Raw genomic sequence first — 25,576 nt, forward strand, 5'->3', positions numbered from 1 at the left:
ATAACACGACAGAATATAATCCAATAAGTATCAATATCAAATGCCTATTAGGCCTACTACAAGCGAAAAGCTTTATGTTAGGAAATAGTTTCACGTTTCATTCATATGCACCAGCTTCTCTAGCATGACATCGAAAACTAGTATTACGAAATTTTTATATAAGTTTGGAATCGTCTTATTCTTCCATAATTTGTGTGATGTCCTCGTTTCTTCTCCGTCCTCGTTCTAACAAACAATCCTGTTATCACCAATTCTGTAGCTATTGCTGCCACTGTCAAAATTTGTTCGCCGATTAACTTCACTAACCCTGCCAGAATCAATGGTTTAGTTCTCCCGCAATTATTCTCCGGTTAGGCGTTCTTACGTGTTCGTACAACACGTTTTCCGCGTTTCTTCCATAATAGAACTTAAGCGGCTGGTAGCCGGGGACTGTACTACTGGTCCTTACTAGTGCAGCGATTTGGCCAAACATTTTCTGTCAAAACTTCATTTTCTTGGACACACCGAGAAGATAATACATAATCTTTCTCACCTGTTATTCCTGTCAGTCGTTTATTTCCATTCTGATAGTATGAATCTATGGATTTCGCTAGTAATTAAAACAACGCTGATCATTCCCACACCCAATCAGCTACATAATCAGACAGCGATTGCCATTCATCCATTCGGCTTTACTCCACTCAGCTCGTATAGCCCCGTCCCCTTTTGTCTGTGGAAAGTTTATTTCTAGAATCGACGAGGATTCTCTTGACAGACACATCACGTAGACTATGCATGCATTCAAAAGTCAGCTTATGATTCATTCAGAAATCAACTTAAAATGTGTTCAAATACCAACAGAGAAGCGTTTCAAAATCATATGACTAATTGATAGGCAAATGTGCGCTGGATGCTAGGTGCTTTGTGAAACAAGTTTTTTTCCCCTCAAGAATATGAATTAGGCGCCCCCTTTTCCCGGAAGTATCTAGCTGCTTGCTGTGACTGCTTGCACAGCCAACAGCCACATTCCTGTTGACAGAAGCGGGAGAATCTACTACTCAAACGTGACTCTACTGCGCATGCGCATGAGCTTGCGCGTTAACTGCTAAAACCAATCGAATGTAAACAGTTACGACTTCACACTCATTGGAGGCAACATGTTGCTATGAAGCACTGCATAGTCTTCCTAAAGCCTTTGACACATTTTGAGTCGGCAGACGCTTGCATGAGCACTTGTGTCGTCGTTGTATATGGCGCGTTTCCTTTGCAATTTAAGTTATTTTCGTTTTTTTCCCTCGTTTATGTTTTATTGTTGAAGTATTATTCTGCAGTAGCGGGATACAGTAATATCCCTTGTTAGTGTGTCGGTTCTTACTAGTCACAATTACAAAAATTTAACTGAAAACTAAAACAATGAAAAATTCCCGGAATTCCAAAAATATCCCGGGTTTTTCCCGGTTTTCTCCCGGATGAAAAAAATCCCGGGTTTTTCCCGGATCTCCCGGTTGTCCCGGGTCGTAGACACCCTGCAGGATACGTCTGTCACTTTTTTAAACTTTACTTGGGATGTATTTATCCAGGCCATGGTTTGTAACATTTTTTAGCTTTAACCATAATTGTTCTGTGCTTGCCAGATCTGAACTACATGTTCTCAGTCATCCTTTAATAAACTGATAGTGACTCACTCACACAGTCTGACCGAATGCAAACACTCACCTAGCCTTGTTGACGACCTATTTGCCTTTGGTGAACCTCTCAAAAAAGACTGGCCTGTTTGTAACTAGGAGGTCTAAAATATTTCTCTTGTGTGAATAATCAGATTGTTGTTCTTGGAAGTTGTTAGACAATGTATTCAGAATTACTTTGCCAATAATGTATGATTACTTTCCCCAGTTGATACTGAATACGTTAATGTCACAACTTGCTACTACATTATGTTCCGAGTATTTCTCAGCTACTGACTTTGGCTCTCCTTGAATGAATGTATGACCAATGCGCTGAATCTGGCAGTTAGCAGAAACATCTATCTGGTAATCGAAGTCCACCAATCCTAGTTACTCTTGTCCATACTAGTCCACAATTGGAATTGTTTGCAGCTCGCTTGGGCTCAGGCTTGTGGTGGTTGCTACAAATAATCCTCCTCCTTGAGTCAAATCTACACACATAAAAAAAAAAAAAAAAAAAAAAAAAAATTGCATCACCCCAGTTCCCAGAACTCCTGAAGATAGATGTTGACTGTGGATATTGTATCAAAGACACAGTCCCTTTGACTCTTCAGAGATGCCACTAAACCTGCCCAAAGATGTAAACAATCATGCATGAGCAGCGCGTATTAGATGGAGGGGGTCCAACAGCCGATCAGTTGCAGTCATTCCACCAGGAAGGAGGTACACGGCTCGTCTCGTCTGTAGTTCAACCATGCCTAAATGGTCAATACTGCAGTTCGATCGTGTCTGCATTGTTACTTTTTGTGCCAAGAAGGGCTCTCAACAAGGAAGTGTCCAGGCATCTTGGAGTGAACCAAAGCGATGTTGTTCGGACATGGAGGAGATACAGAGAGACAGGAACTGTCAATGGCATGCCTCACTCAGACCACGCCAGGGCTACTACTGCAGTGGATGACCGCTACCAATGGATTGTGGCTCAGAGGAACCCTGACAGCAACACCACCATGTTGAATAATGCATTTTGTGCAGCCACAGATTGTTTTGTTATGACTCAAACTGCATAATAGCTGCATGATGCATAACTTCACTCCCGACATCCATGGCGAGGTCCATCTTTGCAATCACGACACCATGCAGCACGGTACAGATGGGCCCAACAACATGCCGGATGGACCATTCAGGATTGGCAACACGTTGTCTTCACCGATGAGTATCGCATATGCCCTCAACCAGATAATCATCGTAGATGGAACCCGGTCAGGCTGAATGCCTTAGACACACTGTCCAGCATGTGCAGCAAGGTGAAGGTTCTCCGTTGTTTTGGGCTGGCATTATGTGAGGCTGACGTACGCTGCAGGTGGTCATAGAAGGTGCCGTAATGGCAGTATGATACGTGAATGCCATCCTGTGATCGATAGTGCAACCAAGGTGGAGGTTCTCTGTTGTTTTGGGCTGGCATTATGTGGGGCTGACGTACGCTGCAGGTGGTCATAAAAGGTGCCGTAATGGCAGTATGATACGTGAATGACATCCTCTGATCGATAGTGCAATCATATCGGCAGCATATTGGTGAGGCATTCATCCTTCATGGATGACAATTCACACCCCTATCGTGCACATCTTGTGAATGACTTCTTTCATGATAACGATATCGGTCAACTAGAATGGCCAGAAGTTTTCCAGATGTGAACCCTATCAAACATGCCTGGGATAGATTGAAAAGGGCTGTTTATGGATGACGTGACCCACCAACCCCTCTGAGGGATCTACGCCGAATTGCTGTTGAGGAGTGAGACAATCTGGACTAGCAGTGCCTTGATGAACTTGTGGATAGTATGCCACGACAAATACAGGCATGCATCAATGCAACAGGATGTGCTACTGGGTATCAGAGGTACCGGTGTGTACAGCAATCTGGACCACCACCTCTGAAGGTCTCGCTTTATGGTGATACAACATGCAATGTGTGGTTTTCATGAGCAATAAAAAGGGAAGAAATGATGTTTATGTTGATCTCTATTACAATTTTCTGTACAGATTCCAGAACTCTTGGAACCGAGGTGATGCAAAACTTTTTTTGATGTGTGTATCTAATCAATATACAGTGCCTGGGTGTCAACCAACTCTCTTGTCCTAGTGTGATGTGGAAGTGACTGCTTTCTATAAGAAATGTTTGTTCTGAAACTTAGCTGCAAATTCTCTGGCAGTTAACAATTAATATTTTAAGATTCTCATGCTCTGCGTATACTATCCAGTCTGTTGAAATAATTGTTGATATTATACTGGTTTTCATATTTGGTGTATTGGTGTTTGAAACTGGTATATCAGAATTTTGAAGTTTAAATTATAGCCATACAAATGAAGATTTATTACCAATATGATTTGCAACTATCCAGCAAACAGTATTTCTTAATCTGTTGTGACTACCTAGTATTTCCAGTGTTCTTGGTGTTACAACTGTACAAAGGACACAGTACTATATGTTCATGGATGACAACATCTGCCAAGCTGTATATGCCAGCAATTTTCTAGCCACTGCCCTACCCAGAAATTCAGGTGGTGGGCTCAGTACATTGACTGCCTGTTAAACCATTTACAATTTCCAAAATGAGATTTTCACTCTGCAGCGGAGTGTGCGCTGATATGAAACTTCCTGGCAGAGCTGTGAGTATTGGGCGTGAGTCGTGCTTGAGTAGCTCAGATGGTAGAGCACTTGCCCGCGAAAGGCACAGGTCCCGAGTTCGAGTCTCGGTCGGGCACACAGTTTTAATCTGCCAGGAAGTTTCATATCAGCGCACACTCCGCTGCAGAGTGAAAATCTCATTCTGGAAACATCCCCCAGGCTGTGGCTAAGCCATGTCTCCGCTATATCCTTTCTTTCAGGAGTGCTAGTTCTGCAAGGTTCGCAGGAGAGCTTCTGTAAAGTTTGGAAGGTAGGAGACGAGATACTGGCAGAAGTAAAGCTGTGAGTACCGGGAGTGAGTCGTGCTTTGGTAGCTCAGATGGTAGAGCACTTGCTCGCGAAAGGCAAAGGTCCCCGAGTTCGAGTCTCGGTCGGGCACACAGTTTTAATCTGCCAGGAAGTTTCATTTACAATTTATTGTTAATACAGTGAAATAGAGTTGTAATAATTAAGCTGGCTGCAGGCAGAATTTTGTTGAAGATGGAGGATGGGTTGTGTCTACTAGTTGCAACAGAGGTGAAAAAGTACTGATTAGACTGACTTCTGTTAGGAGTTATGGCAGACTGCATTAATGTCATTTCAAAACAACTACTCAAGAGTAAAAGCTAAACCTTACTAAATTTTGCTGTTGTTTTTGATATGTGGCATTATTCCAGTAATTATTAACTTTCTAATAGTAACTAATATCTGATGTCAGCCTTGTGCAAATGAAGCTCAGTAATTTCTTTAATAAAGCAATCTGATGTTACAAATGGCAACAATCACAGTTCATTGGACTTCAGAAATGTGTTTACCTTGTATCATTTTTTATTACTGATTGTAAGTGTGGTACAATATGAAATTGTTAATAACAATGTGCAAGTGTGAGTGTGGTTTTATTCCAGGCATCCTCTATAGTCCGTTCATGACTGTATTTGCTACAGCACACTTTGTTGCTGTTGTTGAATCATATTATCTGTCTTATGCTAAACCCTGACTTTCTTAGGGAACTATAAGAGAATATTTCATGATATTTTTGGGTTAGTAAATGTTTTTCAGATATCTAGCTTCAGGTTATTTGAGTGTTTTGGGAAGAAATTTGAATTAATTAACGGAATTATGAACGTTTCTTCGTTGTCTGAAAATGAAAATCTGTCTGATGCAAACAAAAGTGTTTCGCCTGGCAGAATCTCATATCTCAATTCTCGCCCTACTTATAAGTGAGTTAAGCTCTAGTTTTTCAACCACTGCTCTGCAAATTAAAAATTATAGGGTGATATATCATGATAATGTTCAATTATGACACTGACATTAGTTATATCAATTGATTAAATCAGTTAAATTAAAAAGTTGAGCCTATTTGGCAATTACCTTGACATGACTTGGTAAAAGTGACTGTTGCCTTACATTGCATATAGTGACCATTATGTTACATGTTGTCTTGACAACGCCAGTTGTCATATAGCAAAATCTATTGTGGACTGTCTAACAGAATATAAAATTATCATACTTTGCTGCCACAAGAAGTCTTTACTTTCTTTCTTTAAAAATAAAAGAAGGAAAAAACAAACAAATCACATTATGGCTCAACTCTGCAGGAAAGATAGATTGTCCTCTCTGTAGTGATGATGAGAAGCTTTATAGTGCAAATTGTCTGGCTCTTTATTTAATGTCTCACTAAAGCCAAGGAAGTTATCTAGTGACATTTATATAAAACATGATGAAATATATTAAATGTAGATATTAGTGATGACATATGGCAAATGCCTTTGTTGCACAATATTGGCACTTACTAAAGATGACATATTAGCTATGATAATAACCCTAAAAAGCAGATGTTAAATAGTAACCATGAATGATATGCTATGAAACAGAATAGTTTATAGTCTCATCTTTGCTCACATATGTCGTCAGAAAATCATGACTAATAATGCTGAACATTGTTTAATGGAAAGAAAGATTATTACCAAATTCTGGAATACAACTAAGACACATGTTTGACACACTTACCTTACGTAAAGTTGAATACTTGGTTTCACCAAGCCGGACTTGCTCATCATGCAGTTGGTCAAGCTGGCTTTGCTTCTCCCCAACCTTGAGAACTTCTATCTCTGAACGTAACTCTCGTAGCTGCTCTTGCAGATGCTTACTCTTTTCAAGGTACTCAACCCTGCAAGTAAATCAGTACTACTGGTCAGATATGTCTGTTTCATAATACCACAAACATTAAACTGTGTGTCAGTGCCACATACGACCACAGATGGGAGATTACATTTCCTTGTCAGACAGTCAGTGACAATCCGAATAGCAAGTAGCACATATACTGTACAATATTGAATGTCATAGCTAAAAAATACAGAAAGAGCATTCTCCCGAAATACAAAACACACACATATTCACACAAGGACAATTCACGCATATGTGGCCACTGTCTACGGGCACTGGAGCCGAACTATGACTGCGTCTGACATGAGCAGCAATCAGGTGGCAGGGGTAAGGAGGAGGCATGTAGACTGTGTGTCTGAGATATGTTTCAGTGAATGTGTGTGTGTGTTTTCTACTTCTCAAGACGACTTGACCTGAAAGCTGAAATATTTCTAGCACGAATGACCTGAAAGCTGAAATATTTCTAGCACGAATGGCCTGAAAGCTGAAATATTTCTAGCATTATTTTTCATTGTGCCTGTCTGCGATCCAATGGCTGCTCTTGTGGTAAGTAGCAATCTATCCTTTCCATATTCTTGTCAAAGGAAAAGTGTTACGAGAAACCTAAAACATTTTTAGGAAAGGCTACTTAATATTGTCTGTCATATGTGAGCTAGTGCATACACTGTTAATGAAATTAGATGAGATAGAAAGGATGGCATGTTTATTTCTAGATATATCACACGCATTTGGCAAAGTATTTTATTAGCTGATACTTGATAAACTGGAATCTTATGGTATTAGAGGAGTAGCTAAAGTCTCTTACAATCATGTCTGCAAAACAGCTACTAGGTAACACTAGTCACACACAATTCATTATTACGTATAATTATTACGGGGTACAACTCAAATCTAGCCACTTTAAAGTGTGGTGTGTGTCCCAGGGGTCAGTTCTGGGGCCTTTATTGTTCATGTTGTATATTAACACACGAACTGCTACAAGTGTAGTGATAGGTGTTTCACTGCCAGGCCAGACAAGAACAGGCCTTGGCGTGAGGCTCTGCTGTGGCCAGCGATGTGCACATGGCCTGAGGTGTAAGGCTCTGCTGTGAGCAGCAGCAACCTCATGGCAGTCAATATGTTAATGATCTACCCACAATGCACAATAGCAAGGTACTTAACTAAGCATATGACATAAAAGTCTGGCCTTTAAATGTTTCTGATGTCTTACTTGGCTTGAATAAGTACTTCCAAAATAACCGCTTAAGCTTAAACTTTGGTAAAACAAGTTCAAATACACCACCAGGCTGACGGAGTGCAATGGAATATTGTGTCTGATGATGGTTCAGAAATGAAACTGAACTATACGCTGACATTATGTTAGGCAGAAATCTTTCGTGGGAAGCCAAAAATAAGAAAATCAATTTGCTCAATGAGGACAATGGCACAAGTTCTGAATTATGAGCCAATGGATATGATCTACTATTCTTTACCATACCAATACCTTGCATATGGAAAAATGGCACTGTGCTGCTGCCAAGCATGCAAATAAGAAACAGGGTAGTCATCCATAACAAAAAGGCACTTAGGATTCTGTGCAAGCTTATTTATTATGGGTAGTGAAAAGCGATGTTCAAAAGTAAGACTTCACTAATAAGTTTATAAAAATGCTAAACTAATTTTATAATACAAGCCATACAATGGTGTAGATATGTACACATTTATAATACTACAAGGCATTGCAATTATTCTCTGGAAAGGCATAAGACAAAAGCTGCAAACACAGTCCCTATTAGATAGGGATCAAATTTTGTAACAAACTTCCAAAGATCATACAATGTAAGCTTTCATGGCCGGTATTCTCTTCACTTAAAACTTTTGGGCTGATAGGCCACGGTCGAAGTATAAGACTCTCCCCTGACGTTTCGTCTCCGACTGCGGGAGACGAAATGTCAGGGGAGAGTTTTATACTTCGACAACGGCCTATCAGCCCAGAAGTTTTAAGTGAAGAAACTTCCAAAGAATTTAAAAAGATCTAGTGGAAGCAGCATTGAAATGGCTTTGAAGGAGTTTCTTTCAATAAATGTTTTATACTATTAAGCAATTCCTTTCAGAGTGGTAGAATACTTTCATTTGTACCACAAAGTTATGATAGGTAAAATATGTCCACAGTCCAAAACAAATCCTGTATTTGTCCATGGAGAATAAATGAAAGTACACATGGAGTTTCACTTTCTTATGCTTTTTCAAGGATATACCTTCTTTCGTACATTCATCTGTTACAGCCTCATACAATATAATTGTTCAGTTTGCAAAAATTGTAGTCTGTTCCTAAGCTATTTACTTGTCATCTTTCTTCTTTCAGTGGCTCGTCTTTCGCCTTTCTTGCTGGATTGTCATCACAGTATTTCCCATAAGACATTAAAAACATACTTTTCACCTGGGCAACATAATATAACTGCTTTTTCCGATATGCAAATCACTTATGTTCTGGGATTTTTCAGGAAGAAAAACTGCTGTTATGTTACAAACTACCAGATTCAACTACTGTTTGCAATAAAGTATTGATGACAGTGATAACTGCCAATTAATAATGGACAAATAAGGCATAGTGCATCAAATCACTCACAAATAATACGCTACTGGATGACAACCAATAAGCGACCGTACCTCCCAGGACAAACACCTAACTATGTGGTACACATGTGAACCTCTGCTCACTTTATGTTACAGGGCAGATTAGCAAAGGTATAGGAATCCTGGCACTAGACACTCCAGTCACAGAAAAGTATTACCTAGAATGCTCTCCATACACATACACAAGCTAAATAATTTAGGAGTGAAGGAAACTGCTCACTGAATAGCAGAAGCAGTGAGTCGTTGAAAGGCATACATAAAAGAGAATGACTGTAACAGAATTCTTGGAAAATGTAGGTCACCTATAAGGGAGGCTGTGTACAGAACATTTGTGTCATCCATTCTTGAGTACTGCTTGAGTGTTTGGGATTCCCACCAGATCAGGTTAAAGGGAGATATTGAAGCAATTCGGAGGTGTGCTGCTAAACTTGTATCCCGTAGGTTTGATCAAGTGAACTCAAAAGAGAATCCCCGAGGGCAAGAAGACTGTTTTCATGAAACAATATTGAAAAAGTTTAGAGAACCCACATTTGTGGCAGACTGCAGAATGTTTCCTACTGCCATCAACATACATCTCATGCAAGTAATTGACGATAAGATAAAAGAGAAATCAGTGCTCATACAGAAGCACAGAGACAGTCACTTTTCCTTCATTCATTTTGTCAGTTTAACATGAAGGGGGAGACTAACAGTGGCACAATGTACTCTCTGTCATGATGGACATATCCATTCTTTTCTGCACATCCCCATCTGTTCTGACATGAAGGGATTGTATAAAATTCCAAAAGCTAGAGATTCCATTGTGTTTTTAAACTTGTTCGGGTCACCTGGTGCTCTGGTTGATGTCGTTTTGACGGCTGCTTAAGAAGACTCTTTTCTTGTATCAACAATGTTATTAGTACTCATTTTAATGAGCTTAATAATTAGATATGATGCATTGGGGAAAAAATATCATCTTTGCTGCAAAGCAAACGGTGAGAAAAGCAATTTTTTTTTTGTTTTTACGCTGTGGAAAATTTGCTACATAGTGTATGATCTGCAGCTATTGTGGTAGTGTCTAGACTGTCATAAATAACAATGCAGTTACACACGTAGTATTCCTATAACAACTAATATCAGTACAGAGGAGGGGGGGGGGCGGGGGAGGGGGGGGAGAGAGAGAGAGAGAGAGAGAGAGAGAGAGAGAGAACACTTCTGAAGAAGTTGTACCTTTTGTGTTGAATAGGATTAAATAACTTATGAATTTGTTTATGGTCACGTTAACTCATAATCGCTTAGTACATGGGCACTGCTCTGATTTGTGATTGACATGCTCAGAGCTTCAGTATATCAGAAGACATACATTTTGGGAGATGGAAGAACATATCTAAAATCAAAAAGTTTCTCTTTGAGGACACTGCTGCAGCATGTATGCAATATAGCGTAACTTTGATGCAGGTGTACAAGCACCAACAGGTAGGCAAGGGATTAATGTGGCATTCGTGTCTTTCTGATGTGGGTGCAGTAAATGCAGAAATGTGAATTATGGTGACATATTACCAAATGTGTCCAACAAAGACCAACGTTCTTTTCTCGGCTGCCGAAGGACAAACACTGGTAGACATCCACTAGAGAATGAAGAACGTATGTGGGGCAGCATTACTGTTGTGGACAAGAGTTACTGCTGTTTCATGATTTCATGTTTCCCTTTATAGCAAATGTCGTAACACAAAAGTTATGCCAACTCGAGGGGGAGACACTAGAGCACCCACCCTATAGTCCTGATCTCTCCTTATGTGATTATCAGACCTTCAGTGCCTTAAAAAAGGCCTAGGAAGGTTGACAATTCCCACTGGATGAGGATATGCAGCAGGCAGTTACAGACTTCTTCATGAAGCACGACACACTGTTTAAAGAAACGGGTATCTTCAACCTGCTGCGTCACTTGGATGATTGCCTCAATGCTCATGGTGCTTTTGTCTGATGGGATACTGTTTCTGGACCCTACAGTCTTTGAACAGAAACTTTTTTGTCGCCCCTTATACTATAGAGAAGTCACAGAAAGGCTGAAATGCAAAAGACTTAACTTTTCTTTAACAGAATTAATTTAATAGAATTTTTTCCACTTGATACAGCTTGTTTAGTTCTAACTCGAACATAAAGCCATTCCTGTACCTGTTCACAGTTAGCACAATAATAAGGCCTCAGACAACCCACTGATCCATTGGATAAATCATCATCAAACAATGTCACATGCACTCACTTCTGGAGACACTGTGAACACAATGGCACAAAGCCTAGATATGTTAGCTATGTGTGTTGTGTCTAGACAAGACAGTCTAGACACAGGGTGAGGTTACCGAAAGGGCACACGCCAACTCACGCCGACTGGCGTGAAGTCTGGAACAGGATAAGTTGTGAATGCTATAGAGAAAAGTATGCAGCTTAGGTTATACTTAACTTTTATTCCATCATTGTGGTACATCGCTATTGACGATACAAATTAGACTCTCTCCAGATAGGGTTAATGGCGCCTTGCTAGGTCGTAGTCATGGACTTAGCTGAAGGCTATTCTAACTGTCTCTCGGCAAATGAGAGAAAGGTTTCGTCAGTGTAGTCGCTAGCAAAGTCGTCGTACAACTGGGGCGAGTGCTAGTCCGTCTCTCTAGACCTGCCATGTGGTGGCGCTAGGTCTGCAATTACTGACAGTGGCGACACGCGGGTCCGACATGTACTAATGGACCGCGGCCGATTTAAAGCTACCATCTAGCAAGTGTGGTGTCTGGCAGTGACACCACAATGTGAGTACATACATTTGATTGATACAGGTTATCAATCTTTAGAGAAAAATGTTGGTAAGTCCTATGGGTGGAGAAACTTTAGTTAAAGTTACTGATGCCTAATTTAATTTGTTGTACGAAAAATTTACAAGTGCCCTTATATGTTAATTCATAAAAATAGAAAGCCCTAAAGTGACATTCATATCTAGAACTATTCTGCATGTGTGAAAAATTCCAAATCACACAATTACTAAGATTCCCGTCCAAACTCTTAGGTTCCTCTTCATAACTGACTTGGTGAATGGGTTTTCAAGTGCCAAGAAGGCAAGAGTTGCCAATTTCTCATATGACCACGCCTAATAAAGTTTTGTAATGAAATGAACAAATATTGTGAATCATGGTTTATTTGTCTCATAATGCACATAATCTAAATCATTTGATTCAGGTACAGGAGACACAGCAAATTGCGGTAAAATTTCACTATAAACAAAGAATAGCTGATCTTGACAGACAGCATAATAACAACAATAATAATACAATTTTGCTAGACATAAATGCAATAAAATCTAACACTTAATTACCCGTTGCTCAAATTATCATTTCATCCTCCATGAATTCTTCTTTTGAATAGCAGCTTTTCTATCGCAAAATCAGCTGTGGCCTTGTTTTTAAAATTTCTGGCTTCATATTAAATATTTTTTTGCCCATTAACTTGTTATGTATTGTCATCCCCATATACTGTGGAGTCCATGCATATAATTTCAACTGGTGTGTAGGTAGCATAAAATTATTTTTATTTCTTGTGTTATATGTATGGTTAAAATGATTCTCTTCAACTAACGTTTGTCTGCCATGTAGGAAGATTATAATTTCATAAATGTATATGGAGGGAACATTTAGCATTTCCAGTTTCTGAAATAATGGGCAACAAAACTCTGTTTGCTGTGCAGTACACGTGTATCGGATAATTTGTTTTTGCAGTTTCAGTATTCAAGATGCACTACTTAAACTTCCCCAGAAAATTATCTTGTATCTAATGACAGATTCAAGTCAGTGGAACTAGCTAGTACTTGCATTACAAATGCAAAACTGCTTAGTTTTTTTGAGAGGAAGTCAATATGTTTATTCCAGCTTAAGTTCTTGTCCACATTTACACACATATAAAATCTTCTCAGTTACTGTTTCACATGCCATTTGATTACTGTGGCATTTTTACAGTACTCACACTGAAACTGGTCACACATTCTGGTGGAGCTTTAAAAAATCAAACACTCAACTTCATTAGCTTCGAAAATTATAAGAGGAGCTTACAAAGTGGTACTAATAAGCAAAAAATTAAAAACAGACAAAATATAATCAAAATCTACTTCAAACAGAAGTGTAACATTCTTTGTCCAAATGAAAAACACACACTGTGTCATTAAAATATTTATCAGAAATTGTGGGAGAGAATTTTATTATTTTCTGTTTTGTCAAAAGAGAAAAGCAAGAAGAAATGGTTCTGGAAATTTCTTTCTAAGTCATAATAATGAAGCTTTTTTGTGTGGCTTGTGCCTACATTAAATCCTCTCTAGTTTAGAATGCTTGGGCAGTTTGCATGTGATATGTCGTAATTGTGATTGTCTTCAATAGCTGACTGATGAGAACATGTGTAGTGTGGTGTCATGTTTTTGTTGTTGTTGTAGTTGTTAGAAGAGAAGAGAAGCTGTGAAAGCCAGTACTGGCACACTGCCTGCTTTCCAAAAATAGCACCAAGGAGGCTATATAGCTTAACATCCCTATCAGATGAATGGACCACTATCAAACCCCATGCACTCATTTCTCGAGACCCTGGGAACATAATGGAAGAAAGTCTAGATATCTAAACTTAAGAGTATGTGAAAATTCCATTTTAAAATGAACATGTTGAAGAATACCAACTGTCTCACACAGTGATGAATATTTTCATTTGTTTTTTCAGACATCATTTGCATGTAAGATTGGGGAATGTAGTTTATTATCAGATTCCACTGTAATGAATCTGAGGAGTGAGAGACCTGATAGTTGATGGCTGAAAGTACAACTCTTATCTTTTTCAAGAATCAAAGGCAGAACTGTCAATTTCCTCCAACAAGTACTACTATATGTTCAGAGAGTGTAGTTTATGCAGCATTATTAGTGTACAGGGTATGTCAAACAGAATCGCCTGATTTTAAAAAAATCATAATTATTATGTTATTTGATATATGTGCGTGAACAATGTACTGTTAGAAAGAGCAAACTTCCACTAGGTAGCACACTGGCATCTAGAAGTGCGGGAATTTTTAAATCAAAGGATTATTGAACGATGGATTGGTCACACTGGACCAAATGATTCAGCCTTACATTACTGGCCTCCAAGGTCACCGGACCTGACTGTATGTGGTTATACCTTGTGGGGGTTTATAAAAGACGATTTATGTGCCTCCGTTACCAACAACAATGAATTAACTGAGGCATCGCATAACAGCAGCTGTGGAAGCTGTAACTCAAGACAGTGTGAGAACAACTGAATACCGCACTGACACATGCCGAGCATCTCAAGGGGACATATTCAACACTTATGAAAAGGTATGAAAAAAAAATTTGTTTGTTTCCTGTTCATCAAATAACAAAAATTCATTGTACATGTTTATTAAGTTCAGAAATATAGATGTGTCAAATTAGATGTTTCATTTTGATACACCCTGTACGTTCTCCACAATTGGAAAAAAAGGGAGGGGGGGGGGGGGGAACCACATCAACAATTTTCTCATTTTGGTTGCTTTAAAGTGCACCACTGTCATTATGTATCATGATAGTATTTTTATTTTCTTTGTGATGTGAAACTGCCTGCTGAGTCATTTTCTTAAGAAATGCAATAAAAGTGAACAATTAAGAATACAAGCACAACTCCATTAAGAGAAACAAGAAATGCTTTATTTCTCAAAACTGAGATGATGACAATGTGTCTGTAGGAAGACTACACATCAAGAAGATACACATAGATCCTGCAGAAATACATGCTGATGTGATGCTGTCGGTTCCTAAAGTTGAGGACTTGTTATTGTCAGGCAGTTTTGGAGTGGAGGGGGTGGGGGAGGGAGAGGTGTGCTAGACTTCCACTGTTTCCAGGGGGGAAAAGTATTTGTGGGCAAGTGCTGGTTACTGAAGAGAAATTAGCTACACAGCTCAAGAAACAAGTTCCTCACTTTTTATTAAGTTAAGCATCACAATTTCAGTAAACTTGTCAGAATTATAATCAGTGAGCATGAGGTGTTACAGCTGCTGTGACTCTGTTAACATTAATCTTACAGAACAAGTTAATAGATAATGCTATCATCACATGTACAGAGATGCAGCTGTGTAAGCATGTAACAGACATAACACACAAACTTCTCAGAAGCACTTGACTGAAAGATCACAAAGGTTGACACAAATAACTAGATCAAAAGAAGAATGTTACCCTAGTTTATACTACTGTGTGCTTTTAGGTTAAATCAGCAATCCTCATTGTGCATCCATTTACTTGAGCGCACAAATCTACTTATGTGCAAAATGATTTCAGTGGCATGCAACAATCATCAAAGCAATTCTTTCTACATATTACTACAGGGGTAGTAATAACTGAACTACTGATTAAAGTGTTGCACTACATCTGCACATCTTCACTTCAGGCTTTCATGTTTATGTTTTACACAAACAGCTGGTTATGCAAAACTGACTGCCATTGAAAACTGTACACTATCATCAAGTTAACTGCAAGAAAAACAAAAAAAGATGATCCTATATTGATTTGGAACCACTGTATTAGCATTTTGTGTAAGTTTTGTAGCATTTTATGTATAGCCTGTGTTTTCCATCACATAATGCCTGCCACTCTTCTTTTACTTCCCATTAACAGCACCTAAAACTAGAGCATTGATGAATACTCATTTTAAGAATCATGTTTTTATACCATTTACTTCCATTACCACAACAGCATTTACCATTTATGTTTATTTCACAGATCATCATCCTGAGTGCATTTTGCAAAAGAAATCTCACATATCTTTAATTTTTTTGGTGCATGGGAATCCTGTGTAGTTTCTAGTCACTGAACTGCTATCAAGTCTTTCTACCTACTTCACAACCAAAAAAAGGTAACATATGAGGAGATCTGCTTACCAATGATCAAATCAGGAAAAATGGCGGACCAACTGTGTCAAACACTTGAATTGATATTTATCTTTATCAGAACAAAGGTTGATAACAGGAGAAGCAATTGGTAGATGCACAAGTGCAATTTTTGCTTCTAACCATTTCCTTGTGTCCTTCCTGACTAACGATTTGAAGAGCACGTTTTATTTCCCATCAGTAGCTGTGCATGTAGCTTTCCTTCTTTTTCTGTTTTACCACATTTATCCTGATTTAAAAAACTGATTATTTCTAAAGCCATAGATTTAATCATATTTTATGGTCATACCTCTCACAAACACCAAGTTACTTTGAAATATATTTGCCTGAGGAGTTCTGATTTTTTATAATACCAGTAAGAGCTTTGAAAAAAGCAGTGAGTATGTATTTTGTATTTTTATGAATACTTTGCTATACAGAGCTACTATAAATGAGTCACTCATTTTCAAAGCTATATATTTTTCAAAATATTACATGAACAAATATTGATGTATGTATAGAACTGTAAATTCACCAAGTTTGCTTTGTGCCCACCAGTTCGCATTACGAGTGCAGTGCCTTGACAAAATGGTGACAAAGCAAGAAAAGAGGTTTTGTGTTAGGAATTGGTGAGATGTTTATCTGTTACTACAGCACAGTGTGCATTCACAAGGAATTGTGGAAAAGATCTGCCATTTAAACAGAGTGTATCCACAGTTTAGGGATGCAGGTTGCCTTTGTAAACAGAAAAGTTACTGATCAACCCAGTATGCCAGGTGGAACTGTGGTGAGGGTGAGGGAAAATTTGGTGTGCAGGGTATTTAAAAACAGTCCATGGTTGTTTTCATTATCACTACCCAAATGACGAACTTCTGCATCACTGGATTGGGAGTAATGCAGTTCCCTTTGCCTATCAGGTCGTCTGACCTAATGCCCTGTGACATTTTCCTTTGGGGGGTACATTGAAGATCATGCTTACATATCTCCATTGCCAAGAACTCTGGAAAAGCTCAGAAAACACACCAATGCTGCCAATACAAAACAAGGATGATTCTCATGTGCAAATTTCAGTGAAAAAAGATGCAGAGGACTTACCGAGTGGAAAATGTGTAAACAAATACACTTGGAAAACAGTTACGTACAAGAAAAAGAACAAACTCGAAAATACCGGGATCTCATCAAAACGGGTTGACGAAAATGAATTTCTCGTTATTGGCGACTCCATACTGAAAAATGTGGTAGTTCCGAACTGTGATATCGATGTTCGCCCTGGCATTCAACCTCAACAACTCGCAAAATATTTTAAAAATATCAAAATGCATGATTCTAACACCAGAAATAATGGTGGTCCTATGACAAATTTCAAAGCTGTTATAATACATGCAGGGACAAATTCATTACGAAGCAACAGTCAGTAAGAAATAATAAATGAAACACGAAACATAATTCGCTGTGCTAAAAATCTTTATACAGGCTCAAGACTGGTAATCAGTGGAATTTTACAAAGAATATTGGTGAGTAATACTCACATAAACAATTGAAACAGTGGCATTAAGGAACAGTGCGATGAACTTGGTGCAGTTTTCGTTGACCCAAACAAATTCCTGAGTGACAAATGTCTGGGTAGGTATGGTGTTCATTTAAATAGACTTGGGTCAGTGACTTTTAGTAAAATGCTTGTTGACATGTGTAAAATAATTGACAATAAGGGAAACTGATACTGTCTGTAGGGGGTGACAAATCAAAAATATCTTCTCTAAGTAAAAATTGTGAAAGTAATCGAAATGTAGAAGCTTCTCAAGGATTTTTGGAGCCTCACCAGGACACAGAACAGGACATGACACAGAATATGACTAAAAAACTTTCTCATATTAACAAAACACTAACTGTGATGCAAGTGAATTTATGTAGCATTAGGAATAAATTGGAACTGGAGCATTTCTGCATTGATAAGAAAGTAGACATTGTTTGGCACTGGCTGAGGAGTAATGAGGTAGATTGCTTTATTCCTCAGGGATATGTTGCTGCAGATGTAATGTGTCGGGAAGTGGAGAGAGAGAGGGGGGGGGGGGGGGGGGAAGGGGGGGGGGGGGGCAGGCATTTTTTGTTAAAGAGGGGACAATATTCAGAAAAATTGATATTAGCCCATACTGTTCCGATATGGATGGGGAATTCACCTGTGTAAATCTTGTAAATCTGTGTAAATTCGGAGTAGGTATTAAAATTCATGGAGAAGTAGTAAAAACTTTGAGGTTCGCCGATGACATTGTAATTCTGTCAGAGACAGCAAAGGACTTGGAAGAGCAGTTGAACAGAATGGACAGTGTCTTGAAAGGAGGATATAAGATGAACATCAACAAAAGCAAAATGAGGATAATGGAATGTAGTCAAATTAAGTCGGGTGATGCTGAGGGAATTAGATTAGGAAATGAGACACTTAAAGTAGTAAAGGAGTTTTGCTATTTAGGGAGTAAAATAACCGATGATGGTCGAAGTAGAGAGGATATAAAATGTAGACTGGCAATGGCAAGGAAAGCGTTTCTCAAGAAGAGGAATTTGTTAACATCGAGTATAGATTTAAGTGTCAGGAAGTCGTTTCTGAAAGTATTTGTATGGAGTGTAGCCATGTATGGAAGTGAAACATGGACGATAACTAGTTTGGACAAGAAGAGAATAGAAGCTTTCGAAATGTGGTGCTACAGAAGAATGCTGAAGATAAGGTGGGTAGATCACGTAACTAATGAGGAGGTATTGAATAGGATTGGGGAGAAGAGAAGTTTGTGGCACAACTTGACTAGAAGAAGGGATCGGTTGGTAGGACATGTTTTGAGGCATCAAGGGATCACAATTTTAGCATTGGATGGCAGTGTGGAGGGTAAAAATCGTAGAGGGAGACCAAGAGATGAATACACTAAGCAGATTCAGAAGGATGTAGGTTGCAGTAGATACTGGGCGATGAAGAAGCTTGCACAGGATAGAGTAGCATGGAGAGCTGCATCAAACCAGTCTCAGGACTGAAGACCACAACAACAACAAAATCTTGTGGATCATAACCTAATTATTAAGTCTCTACAAATCACCAAGTGGTGACGTGTGTTTTCTTTGTGAAATTTGAATTAATAATGGAAAAGTTGTTAAAATCTAAATAAAAAATTGCTACCTGTGGGGACTTCAATATAGAAATGGGAAATGATTGCAAGCACGACACAAAGTATTTTTTTAACCTCCTCAGAATGTTCAATCTGTATTGTATCAATAGAAATGCCACACATGATGGAGCATGTATAGATAACATCATTGTTAACTCTGATAGGGATTTGTACACTTGTCAGTATTGTAGGTGGGGGATTTGCAGACCATGATCCAATACTCCTCACACTGAACCAAAACAAAACTGAAGGACTCCCCTCCAACACAGGTGCCAATGCTAACGAAAAGGTAACGTGGGTTAGAGGGCAGAAGGAAGAAGTAGTAAACCAGTTCATTCAGAAACTCGGAGATATTAAGTGGACTGTATATATAACTGTCAAGTGGGAATAAGTAAAACAAACTGCTTTTGTGAACTTCATTAAAATTTATTTAGATTTATGGTATTATTGTTCTCCTCTTACAAAAATCAGTCATAAAATCCAACCTATAAAGAAAAACATCAAGTGGTACACAGATGAACTTACCAATATGAGGGAAAATACGTTATTGTTGTAAAAATTCTCTTAAATATGGAATGGAGCAGAAAGATGAATTGTACAAAGTGTATCTTGAATGTAAGAGAACCTACAGAACTAAGTTTAGAATGGCAAAAAGAACAGCATGCGAAAGATACATTGAAGGGGCTCCTAATAAGTGCAAAGCTGCATGGAATGCTGTTGCACAAGAGCATTGCAGGAATGATGAACATAGCATAGCTCTTGACCCAGATAAAGTTAATCATTTTTTCATGGACTCTGTAAGTGATATTAGGAAAAAAATTGAAACAACAAACACTAATGCAAATGATCTACTTGAGCAACAGCAACCTGCAAACAATACCTTTAAATGGAGGACAATCACACCCACTGAGATTACAAAAGTAGTGGCAAAGTTCTCAAACTCCAAGAGCATGGACTACTCTTGGTTGTCCAATTACATAATTAAAAAAAACAGTGCACATAATTATTGAACCATTGGCCTTTCTGTTTAATAGGTGTCTAGAGTTTGGAGTCTATCCTACAACTCTAAAAATATCATAAGTTATCCCATTGTATAAAAAAGGGGACAAACATGATTTCAAAAATTACTGACCAGTTTCAATAGTTCCCATTTTCTCGAAAATATTTGGATCTATTATTTATAACCAACTAAACTACTACTTTGAGTCGCGTAACTTACTCTCTAATAGTCAATTTGGCTTCCGCAAGGGAAGAAATACCGCCACTGCTGTTCTTTCAATTGTGAATGAAGTAATAACAGCCTTCGAGAATAAAAATAAAGCCTCACTTCTTTTATGTGATTTAAGTAAGGCATTTGACTGCATTTCTCATGATATCTTACTTGCTAAACTCAAATTCTATGGTGTACAAGTCTCTGCATTGGCAGTAATTGAATCATACCTAAACAATAGGAAGCAGTTTGCCTCTGTCAGAAACAAAGACTCACAATTGCTAGAAGTTAAGACATGAGTCGCACAAGGTTTTGTCATTGGGCCCTTCTTTTTTATAATTGCAGTCAATGATTTACCCCATTGTATCCCCAATACTGTTATTTGTTATGCTGATGACACAACTTTGCTTGCTCAGCATGAGAACATATCAGTTCTGCAAGATATGATGCAAGATGGCCTGGAAGAAGCACTAAAATGGTTCTCATCAAATACACTGCTTTGCAATCCTGATAAAAACCAACAGATTATACTAGGATTGTCAAAAGAGGTAGAGGTGAAAGCAATTAAATTATAGGAATCCATGTAGACTCTAAGTTAACGTGGGAAACACCCGTCGACCATACCTGCACAAAATTGTCTCGAGTTACGTTTTTAATGTGGAAACTGAGAAGCCTGGTGACAAAAGAATATTTAAGAGTTATTTATTTTGGACTCTTTCAGTACAGACTGCTGATATGGGGACACTCTCTTCACATCACTGAAGTTCTAACATTCAGAAGAAAGCGATACGGGCAATGAGCAATTCTGGTAGATCAGAGCACTGCCGGCCACTGTTCATTCAGCTGAAAATTTAACAGTTATTAATCTTTATATATACGGCTCAGCACTGTATGCAAAAAACAATCTAGCAGATTTTGAAATGAGGGAAAACATACACCACCATAATACCAGAGGCAAAACGAAATTAGACATACCTAGGCACTGGCTGACAAGAACAGGGAATTCCCAACTAATCAATACTCTAAAAATATTTAATAAACTTCCATTTTCTTCTCGGTCAGCTCACATAAGTAGCTTCAGGAGCAAGCTATTAAACTGGTTACTAATCAATCCTTTTTACAATATAACAGAATTTATGAATATAAAATCAATTGACATTAATTTTTACAGATTTCATTACGTGATGTCACTGAATGTATTTATCTTATGTTATGGTGTATGTTATCATCTATGGGCACTATTTGCAATTCTCATTTAGTTTTAAGGTACTATTCAAGGAGAATGTTATATGATATCCATGTAAATTGCCTATTCCACATCAGGTGGTCAATGGTGAATAAAGAATCTGAATCTGATGACCACTGATAGGATGTTGCTACAAAAGGTGTTGAACAAACTTGACTACCAATATGGACGTGTGTCATGTGACCAGAGGGGGCACTCATAGAACATTTGTAGAGTTGAGAATGCGAACTGGGCGAGCCTATGGTTCTATTCATGCATCAGTCATACTGGTACATATAATATGTTGAAAAATATAGACCTTTGAAAACAAGTGAATCATTTATACTAGCCATGTACTGAGGAGTTTTAACATGTCTACAACTCTGCAGGAGCCTTCATTTTTGGTAGTTTAATTTACATCCAGTAGTTTGCAACGGTCTGCTATGGCAAATAGGAATAGCAGACTTCAACAGTTGTAGCTGGCACTATGCAGAGCAATTCGAGAATCGTTTTAAGAAAAGCAGACTTTATTCCTTTCATCTACATCTTTTTTGACACAGGAATTAAGTGTTATAGAAAATTTGTGAATAAAAAGATGGAAAAGTTCAATACTAATGATTGAAACACATGCAGCACAAACTCAGAAATCCATTAGTGGTTTTAAACATGTAAGAAGTGACACAGATTACGATAAGAAAAATGAGCAATCTTGTACGTCTAGACTCCTGTAGTAGGAAAATTCTGGTAGAATGTAAATACTTTAGGAGTACAGGGAAATCACTCACCAAATAGAAGAAGCACTAAGTCGGCAACAGGCTCACACGAAAACAAAAGAAAACCTGCTAGCTTTAGAGCTAGAATGCAAATATGAACACTATGAACACGTGTGCACCCACCCACCCACCCACTCACCCACACCCACACCCACACCCACACACACACACACACACACACACACACACACACACACACACACACACACACACGTGCTTTTGTCCCTACATCATGCCAGTGCCCAGGCAGGAACCTGGGGGGGAGGGGGGGGGGATGTGTGTGTGTGTGTGTGTGTGTGTGTGTGTGTGTGTGTGTGTGTGTGTGTGTGTCCCTTATACTCTAGCTTCTTTCCTTTTCATGTGTACCCTTATCGACAACTCTACACTTCTGCTTTTTTGGCAACCGGTTTCCTTTACTCCTGAAGTGATTACATCTACACTGTGTAAGCCACCTAATAGTGTGAGGTGGAGGGTACTTCTGGCAGTGGCATAATTTTCCATCATCCTTGTTTCACTTGTTAATGGTGTATGGGAAGAACGACTGTCAGTACACTTCCATATAAGCACTAATTTCGATGAGTTTCACATCATGTCATTCCATGAGACGTTAAGTGGGAGAACGTAATGTTACTTGACACTCCTTGGAAAGTAAGCTTCAGAATTGTAACAGTAAATCCCTTTGTGATGCAAAACTCCTCTCTTCACCCTGGCTCATCAGTGATGTTTTCCCTCAACTGAGTTTGAAATGTTACAAGTAAAACAACAGAAAGTCCAGAAGGGAATAACAAAAACATGGAAAGGACAGATTGTTACTCAGCACAGAGTTGATGTCAAGTCACAGACAGGCACAATGGGAAAGAGTGCTAGAAATATTACAGTTTTTGGATGTAGTCCTCCTTCAGAAATTGAAAACCAACTTACTTTCACAATGCCTACTGTTTGACTGAGTTGTGCTTGTGTGAATGTGTGTGGATTCTCTACTGTTGAAGGAGGACTTTGTTCAAAAGCTGAAATATTTCTAGCATTCTTTTTCACTGTGCCTGTCTGTGATTCAATGTCTCCTCTATTAGACGTTAAAAATATATATTTGTTATTGGTCCGAATGATAAGGTAATGTCTGTCAATAAAATGACTTTGCTTGTCAGTGACAAAGCTATCGCAATAATGTAAATAATAATCAGCTTACTGTATGATTAGAAACACCTCTTACAGTTTTAAAATGAACATGACCACAACATCATGTCCTGAATATGATGTAATTACTGATAACATTGTGGCTCAAGTTTCTTACATATTTGCAGCTGACTGTCATTGTCTCAATTCTGTGAGTTACAGTAGTATGAGCTCATTTTTTTCAGCCTCAGTTGAAGAGTAGGAGAATGGAAGAACATTAGATATAAAGTTACAGCAATTAAAATTAAGTAAACACTTACCACCACGGTGGAAAAGAAGTTTCTTTTACTCTCTCAGATGTTCCATACAACAGTTTCTGGACGACACATCACATCATACACATACATCCCTTATAATGATAAAGGACAATGGGTTCATTTGTCTAATGGCACTTCAAATATTTTCAGTGATTTACTCCATTTGTAAAATGAATGTGTGTGTGTGTGTGTGTGTGTGTGTGTGTGTGTGTGTGTGTGTGTGTGTGTGTGTGTGTGAGTGTGTGGGCGAGAGAGAGAGAGAGAGAGAGAGAGAGAGAGAGAGAGAGAGGAATTTAGTAAATTTATATAGTAAATAGAAATTACATGTTATACAATAAATAGGGATTACAGGGACAAATGAATTGAAGGTCACTACTCACAAGAAAAGAAACAAAAAATGTGGTGCCACTGATGTAAAGGTATCTGTACACTGCTGAAAACAGATTTTAAAGTGAGGCCAAGTGTAGCTACACAGTGCAATCCCTGCCAAAGGCTGTCTCTTTGTGAAGAGGACTGGTAACCAGAAGAACATAATGATGATCGATTATTATAAAAAATGACAACAAAACATTTCCCAAGCAAGAAACTGGCTCAAAACAATGGTTATATTTTTATGGAAAAATGATCTAACGATGCAATCAGATTTTTCTCTGCAAGTTTTGTTTAGAATCCTCAAAAGTTACAAAAGCAGTAACAAAGTATTTGCAAGTGAGATTAACACATGCACTTATAGAAGGTGTGTTTTATCAGTAAGAGTCCCTTTTTTAATATGACTGCTATAGCACTGCAGTCAGCCAACGTGCAATAAGTACCTGCATGTACTGGCTAATTACTGACTCTATAATGGAATCATCTATCTGAGCTTATGTTAATTTGTGCTCATTTAACTGAAAATCCCACCACATGTGAAATATGTGCAACTATCATCTCCTGTGTGCAATATCAAAGTGGTCAAAATTCACCAACATATTAGTGAAGTTGATGAAGATATGGAATACTAAGAAAATGGATTTGCATCTTTAAAGATGGCTGTTCTGAAATTCATGATGAACTGCTAAGTGCGTGACCATCTCACACCACCATATGCTTGGTGCAAAAATTTTATCCAGAATTTCAACAAAACAGATGCTTTACAATTTTGTTCTTATCTAAAGAGTCTTCTCAAGTTTCAAGTAGTATATTTTATGAAATTCTTACATATGGTTTACACCAGAGCACATACGGGTGAACGAGCATCCGTGAACTGGAATATTCTCTGGTATAAAAGCTAGGCGAGTGAACTGCATTCTGTCGCATTCAGTTCACATTTGCTAGCATTCACATGTGTTCCACTGGTTGTCAACATTTTAGTGAACCTTCAATGGAAATTCACGTCCTCTCCACTTTAGTGCTGGCAGTACACAAACGCTTTCATCTGCTATGTTTTCTATTTCTGTTATTGACACATCTTTCATTAGTGCTGAAGTAGTCTGAAGAGAAAGTAATTTTGTTGGTAAAGGAATAGAGATATTGTAGGTGCTTTTGGAAACCGAGATATTCACAGCACAAATGCTAAAGGAAAAGAAATATGATTGGCAGAAAATTGCTGAAACACTCAAAGTCCAACTGGACATGTGAAAAAGATGATAAATTCATTAAATGCTTGCATCAGGTGCGAGCGAAGTGAATAAGCACAACCTATGTGTATCTTTTTAATAAAACTGAAAAAGCACAATAAATTTCCCTGAAAGAAAGCAAGTGCATATCTGTGTCTATTATGCTGAATAAAATTAAAAATATACTAGAGAT

At 38.3% G+C, this 25,576-nt stretch overlaps 1 protein-coding gene across 1 annotated transcript in view; it reads right to left on the reverse strand.

Moving 5' to 3' along the window:
- The window catches only part of LOC126100209 (merlin), a 170,593-nt gene that overhangs the window by 25,864 nt on the left and 119,153 nt on the right, over positions 1-25,576 (reverse strand). Inside the window, exon 11 of the mRNA XM_049910771.1 lies at positions 6,319-6,478. Coding sequence (XP_049766728.1) covers positions 6,319-6,478 — 160 coding nt within the window. The remainder of the gene's footprint in view (positions 1-6,318; positions 6,479-25,576) is intronic.

This window comes from Schistocerca cancellata, chromosome 9, assembly GCF_023864275.1.
Source record: "Schistocerca cancellata isolate TAMUIC-IGC-003103 chromosome 9, iqSchCanc2.1, whole genome shotgun sequence".
NCBI classification, from domain to species: Eukaryota; Metazoa; Arthropoda; class Insecta; order Orthoptera; family Acrididae; genus Schistocerca; species Schistocerca cancellata.